General features: G+C 43.9%; 1 protein-coding gene across 3 annotated transcripts; it reads left to right on the top strand.

Moving 5' to 3' along the window:
• Positions 1 to 251: 251 nt before the first annotated feature.
• On the top strand, positions 252 to 6,136 carry LOC122762479 (tRNA-dihydrouridine(20) synthase [NAD(P)+]-like). Of its 3 annotated transcripts, XM_044017682.1 has the most exons (16): positions 252 to 304; positions 886 to 1,024; positions 1,101 to 1,146; positions 1,244 to 1,335; positions 1,427 to 1,470; positions 1,547 to 1,607; positions 1,685 to 1,732; positions 1,838 to 1,903; positions 2,455 to 2,525; positions 2,590 to 2,676; positions 4,103 to 4,271; positions 4,360 to 4,481; positions 4,571 to 4,711; positions 4,851 to 4,938; positions 5,023 to 5,096; positions 5,206 to 6,136. In XM_044017682.1, the coding sequence occupies exons 2-16, from the start codon at positions 905 to 907 to the stop codon at positions 5,480 to 5,482; spliced, it is 1,506 nt and encodes a 501-aa protein (XP_043873617.1). In that variant the 5' UTR covers positions 252 to 304; positions 886 to 904; the 3' UTR covers positions 5,483 to 6,136. The 3 variants fall into 3 exon arrangements, with proteins under 3 accessions (XP_043873617.1, XP_043873615.1, XP_043873616.1); XM_044017680.1 differs by having other exon boundaries at positions 4,851 to 5,096; XM_044017681.1 differs by having other exon boundaries at positions 254 to 304; positions 889 to 1,024; positions 4,851 to 5,096.
• The last annotated feature ends 427 nt before the right edge of the window (positions 6,137 to 6,563 follow it).

Genomic DNA, 6,563 nt, shown 5'->3' with positions numbered 1-6,563 from the left:
AAAAAAACTGCATCACATTCCCCAACATATTTTGTTATAGAAAGATAGTGTATTATGAAAGATAAATAAAAGGTAAAAAAAATAAAAATCTGTGGAAGTTATTGTTTCTATATTTCAAATGATGTGCTGATAATAATGTTATCAGCTTTAAAACAAGACGCAACATCATAATCATCATTATCAAACCGATCTGGTTCTCGTGCCTCCTGACGCAACGTGACGCCGTGATGACGCACGTGCCTAAACAGGAAGTTCTCCGAAGAGCACGCGCCGACTCCTCGCGTTCTGCTGCTGTCGTGAGCGGGTGAGTTAATTGCTCCTCGTTTTTAAATGTGTTCTCGAGTCAGCGTCGAGCTTCAGTTTATTCCACGTTAGAACACAGTGTAGCAGTTTAACAGTGTTAGCATTCAAAAACGTAGTCCTAATCAATCCCGTCCGCCGGACTCCATTTGAAAAAGTCGCAAGTTAAGAAGTTCTTGCTTTTTTAAGAATGAACTTAGCAGATAGATAATAAACGGAGCATCTTTCCAAGTCAAAACCTTGTTGTTGTTAATTCGGCGTGTGGCTATTTCATTAAATGCAACTGTATTTGTTCTTAATCTTACGATTGTCGGGGGCCATGCCGAATCGAAGGAACGGTCGTGCTAAAAGTTGCCAATGTTCATTTTCTTTGTGACGTTCTGAGCCAACTGAACGCCGACTGGAGGAATACATTCTGTATCAGTTCATTCAGGTTTTACCGTTTCATTTGTCATCGGCTACAAACCGAAAACCGGCTTAAATCCGCCGGATTCTAGATGGGGTTTCGTGAGTGTGTCTCGTGCATAAGAATGCGACACCGAATGAACCCCGGATTGTGGATTCACTGTGTTTCTGTGCGAGCAGCAGAACTGAGTGGAACATCATGGCAGCAGGGAGGCTGAGCTTCAGGAACATCACTGCCCTGGCTCCCATGGTCCGGGTGGGGACCCTGCCCATGAGGCTACTGGCTCTGGACTACGGAGCTGATGTGGTTTACTGCGAGGTGAGGATGGGAAGAAGCAGCAGACGGAGACGCACCTGAATCTGAGCTCAGTGTTTGTCGGTGCTTTTTGTTTCAGGAGCTGATCGACATCAAAATGGTCCAGTGTCAGAGGGTGGTGAACGGTAAGAAGGAGGGTGTGGCCTCTTTTTCACGTCATGAGCTGCATGTGGATACACTGCTGGATGTTGATCCGGTGTCTGTGGTGCTGTGTTTGCTCAGAGGTTCTGCAGACGGTGGACTTTGTGGCTCCGGACGACCGCGTGATGTTCCGGACATGTGAGCGAGAGAAGGACAGAGTCGTCTTCCAGATGGTGAGACGCATTTTTATCTGTGTCCATACACGACATTCAGGACGCACCGCAGGTCAGCTCGTCCTCAACGTCTCTGTCCCTGTGCTTCCAGGGAACCGCTGATCCGGACCGAGCGCTGGCCGTGGCTCGTCTCGTGTGAGTTCATGTGTCTCACACACGTGCACAGCGTTAGCACAGTAGAAGACGAAGTTTCTGTCTCTTTGTCGCACAGGGAGAAGGACGTGGCTGCGGTCGACGTGAACATGGGCTGTCCAAAGGAATATTCCACCAAGGTGAGTGACCGTCTGCTGCTTCTGCTCTCTGATGACCCCTGTCTGACCCCTGTCTGACCCCTGTCTGACCCCTGCAGGGAGGGATGGGAGCTGCTCTGCTGTCAGACCCTGACAAGATAGAGGCGGTGCGTACTGACACGCACACGCACACACACACACACACAGGGGTTGATTGATTTGATAATAAATGAATAAATAAGTAAAAAGTGTGGTTTTTGTTCCTGCTGCAGATCCTCACAAAGCTCGTCACAGGTGTTTCCATTCCAGTCACCTGTAAAATCAGGATCCTGCCCTCGGTAAGACGGGAAACACTCGTTTACGCCCTTCTACACTTCACACTTGTCCTTGATTGAGTTTTGACTTAATTTAGAAAAGTAGAGACGATTTCCAACTCGGAGCAAACTCACGTCCCTGGAGTTAAGATTCCACGATTGTTGCCTCCAAACAAACACTGCTCATTTTTTTTGATATTATTAATTGCATGTCTGTTGCTGTAAAGCTGTAAAGTCGCTGTAAATCAAAGTTTCATTTTTAGCGTTTTAAATAAAAATACCCATTTAGAGTTTATTGCCCGGTATTCACTGGGTTTGTAAACCACTCACTCTCCCACACCAAAGTCCACGGAGAAAACCAGTGATTTTAGCTCACAGAGACACAGGAGCTGCTGGTCCTCTGCTGCCTCGTGTGGTCACTGTGTGTGTGGACTTTGGTGCAGGCAGAGTGAGATCACAGATTGTATCGTAGACTTGAGTTGACCCAGGTTTTTCCTGCCGTCGGCCATATTTTCACTGTGTCCGTCTGTCTCAGCAGCAGGGGGCGCTCTGTAACGTCTCTTCTCTGGTTCCAGGTGGAGGAAACGATCAGTTTGGTGCAGAGGATCGAGAGGACGGGCGTCGCCGCGGTCGCTGTCCACGGCAGGTAAACTGCTGACTCATCCTCTGCACGTCACATGTTTTTATATGAATGTGTTGTTGATGTTCAGGTTTAAGGAAGAGCGCCCCCGACACCCCGTCCACTGTAACTACATCCAAGCCGTTGCTCGGGCTGTTTCCATCCCTGTCATCGCCAAGTAAGAGGCCACACCCACTCACGATTAACATGGTCAGCAGTAGCTGTTTCTGTCCTTCCTTCCTTCTTTTCTTCATTCCTTACTCCCTTCCTTACTTCCATCCCTCATTCTCAGGTGTTTTTCAAATTACTTTTGATTGTAAATTAAAATTTCTTTTTTTTTAATTTTAAAGCTATAATCTGTTATCAGGTATTGCAGTTTTTTTAGTTTAAAACTATAATCTGTTATCAGGTATTGCAGTTTTTTTTAGTTTAAAACTATAATCTGTTATCTGATACTGCAGTTTTTTTAGTTTAAAACTATAATCTTTAATCTGTTATCAGACACTGCAGTTTTTTCAGTTTAAAACTATAATCTGTTAATCTGGTATCTGATACTGTAGTTTTTTTAGTTTAAAGCTATAATTTGTTAATCTGTTATCAGGTACTGCAGTTTTTAGTTTAAAACTATAATCTGTTATCAGGTATTGCAGTTTTTTTAGTTTAAAACTAATCTGTTATCAGGTATTGCAGTTTTTTAGTTTAAAACTATAATCTGTTATCAGCTACTGCAGTTTTTTTAGTTTAAAACTATAATCTGTTAATCTGTTATCTAATATTGTAGTTTTTAGTTTTAAAGCTATAATCTGTTAATCTGTTATCTGATACTGTAGTTTTTTTTAGTTTAAAACTATAATCTGTTATCAGCTACTGCAGTTCTTTAGTTTAAAATTATAATTTGTTAATCTGTTATCAGGTACTGCAGTTTTTTTAGTTTAAAACTATAATCTGTTAATCTGTTATCTAATACTGTAGTTTTTTTAGTTTAAAGCTATAATCTGTTAATCTGTTATCTGATACTGTAGTTTTTTTAGTTTAAAACTATAATCTGTTATCAGGTACTGCAGTTTTTTTAGTTTAAAACTATAATTTTGTTAATCTGTTATCAGGTACTGCAGTTTTTGTTTAAAACTATAATCTGTTATCAGGTACTGCAGTTTTTAGTTTAAAACTATAATCTGTTATCATCAGATGCAGTTTAAAACTATAATCTGTTATCAAGTACTGCAGTTTTTTGTTTAAAACTATAATAATCTGTGAATCTGTTATCAACTACTGCAGTTTTTTTAGTTTAAAACTAATCTCAGGTTATCTATAATCTGTTAATCTGTTACTGATACTGTAGTTTTTTTAGTTTAAAACTATAATCTGTTAATCTGTTATCTGATACTGTAGTTTTTTTAGTTTAAAACTATAATCTGTTATCAGCTACTGCAGTTTTTTAGTTTAAAACTATAATCTGTTAATCTGTTATCAGACACTGCAGTTTTTTTAGTTTAAAACTATAATCTGTTAATCTGTCATCAGGTACTGCAGTATTTTTTTTTTAAATTGTGATATTTTGAATCCAAACCTGTGAAGTGAACGATGTTTCTTGAATGAAACAGTGGAGGTTCTCTGGATGTGGTGAAGACCAACGCTGACATCGAGCACTTCAGGCGGGCGACCGGCGCCTCGTCGGTCATGTTGGCTCGCGCTGCCATGTGGAACGTGTCCGTGTTCGTCAGTGAAGGTCCACTTCCTGTGGAGAAGGTCATGGAGGAGTATCTCAAATATGTGAGCCCCATCGTCGTCATGGAAGTACATGTTGTTTTTTGAAGGGGCTGTAAAGTGTGTGTCCTGTCTTGTTGTGTCTGTCTCTCAGGCGATCCGGTACGACAACCACGCCTTCAACACCAAGTACTGTCTGTGTCAGATGCTGCGGGACAAGGTGGAGTCTCCTCTGGGGAAGCAGGTGCAGGCCGCTCAGACCAACGCGGAGATCAGGTACGGCTGCCTCGCCACCGTCACGTGACCGCGGTCGCCGAGGCTCTCGGGTCACGTGACTCCCGCGTTTGTGTTGTTTTGTGTTGCAGCGCGGCGTACGGCCTGCACACCTTCTGCCGACATGTGCAGGAGCAGCAGCAGACCAGGAGGGCGGCGCTGCAGAGCGGCGGGCAGAGCGAGCGGCCGGTCATGGACGGAGACGTCACCACCGTGGCCGTCAAGTTTGAACGGTCAGAACAACACGTGATTCTGTCTTTCTGTCCTCTCCTCTGTTCCTTTCATTCCTTCTTTTCAAATCTTCCTTCCTTTCCTCCATCCTTCCCTCCTCTTTAAATTGTTATTTTTTTACAATTGTTGTTGTTGTTGCAGGAGGAATTATCCGCCTCAGATCACTCCAAAGATGTTCCTGCTGGAGTGGAGTCGCAGAGAGCGAGTGGAGCAGCCGCTGTACGAGACGGTGAGAGGCGACGACGACCGGACGGTCACAGAAGACTTAAAAGTGTTATTAACGCGACGCTTGTGTTCTCGCGTGTGTTCGCAGGTGCAGCGCTCGCAGGACCGAGGCTTTCAGTCGACTGTGACTGTCGCAGGAAAGAGATTCAGATCAACACTGTGGTCAGCACGCACACGCACGCACGCACGCACGCACGCGCGCGCACGCGCGCACACACACACGTGTGTGTTTTCAGGACTTCATGTTGAAATGCTTGCGTCTTTTTTCCAGGGAGAAGTCCAAAAAGTTTGCAGAACAGGCGGCCGCCGTCGTCTGCCTGCGAGTTCTGGGAATCCCCGAGGGTCGCATCGGCGAGGAAGACTCAGGCTTGGTCTGCAAGAGGAAGAGGGACGGGAAGACGAACGGCGGCGCGGAGCAGCAGCAGGAACAGAGCAAGAAACGGCACCTGGGTGACGTCCAGCAGGAAACGCAAAGCTCAGCGACTCCAGCGTTGGCGAACGGTGACCATCGTGAGGCGGACACGCCTCCAGAGCAAGCGCAGCCTTAGCGACGCGCTTGTAATATTCCGTGATTCGACGAGGACCTGGTTCGGTGTAACGGCAACGTAACGGAAACACCTTAGATTACAAACATTGTGTTGCGTTTCTTTCATTGATTCTACACACTGCTCCTTTAAACTGTTTACATAGTTTGACGTCAGGATCAACTGAGAGAGAAGAAAATCACTCTAATTGTTTTTTATAATTTCACCAGAAGACGTCAATGTGGATTATTTCACAGCCAGCAGGGGGCAGCAGCGCTGAATCATCTCAGATATGACTTTTTTACCTTGGTGCCTTAAAGATAATCAATGGTTTACTTTTGTTTTTAAATTACATTTGTTTTAATTGGCCTTGAACTCATCATTTCACCCGCGTTTGATTTCATGAAGTTCTGAATCGTCCGCGTCTTCCCCACAATTGTCTTAATTCCCCCCAAAATAAACTTTGGTTTTTTTAATCTGGGATTTTTTTCCCCCAGATTAAAGGAAGAGACAGAAACAGCGATTGTGTTTGTGTGAGCAGCTGCGGCCACTTCGTCACGTGACACACATTATTCAAATAAACACAGGAAAGGACTCGAGTGTTGCGTTCAAGTGACTCCGACCACTTCGTTGTTCACCGTTTCCGATGCTGGTGATTTAAATAAAAGCATAATTTGACGTCGGGCTTGTGTTTGTTTGTTTGTTTGTTTTTGCGGTTAACCCAAATAAATCCTCGAGTCCTGAACTGAACCTGGGAGATGGAGTCACCCGCCCCTGACGTCATCACTGGGCTTGCCAGTGGTGCCTTCAGGGGCGCTCTGGACAAAAGTGTTATAACGAATCAACAGGTATAAGAAACAGTAAAAATGTACGACGTTATTTTGCGCAAACCACACACCCTTGGACGACACTAGACTACAATATTAATATTAAAAACAGCAATTGGTTAAACTTAAATCTCAAATTTGAACGTTTTTGAAAAAGATATTTTGTGTTGCTGGAGTTAAAATGTAGGTGCTCAAAGAAGTGCGTAATTTTAACATTTAATTCAATAAGATTTCCCTTTAATTTGGCCGGTTTTGAGTTGATGAAAACGTGTTGAATT

The sequence above is a fragment of the Solea senegalensis genome, unplaced genomic scaffold, assembly GCF_019176455.1.
Source record: "Solea senegalensis isolate Sse05_10M unplaced genomic scaffold, IFAPA_SoseM_1 scf7180000015701, whole genome shotgun sequence".
Taxonomy (NCBI): Eukaryota; Metazoa; Chordata; class Actinopteri; order Pleuronectiformes; family Soleidae; genus Solea; species Solea senegalensis.
Note: the sequence above shows the minus strand (reverse complement) of the source record. Positions and strands in the feature narration are given on the sequence as shown.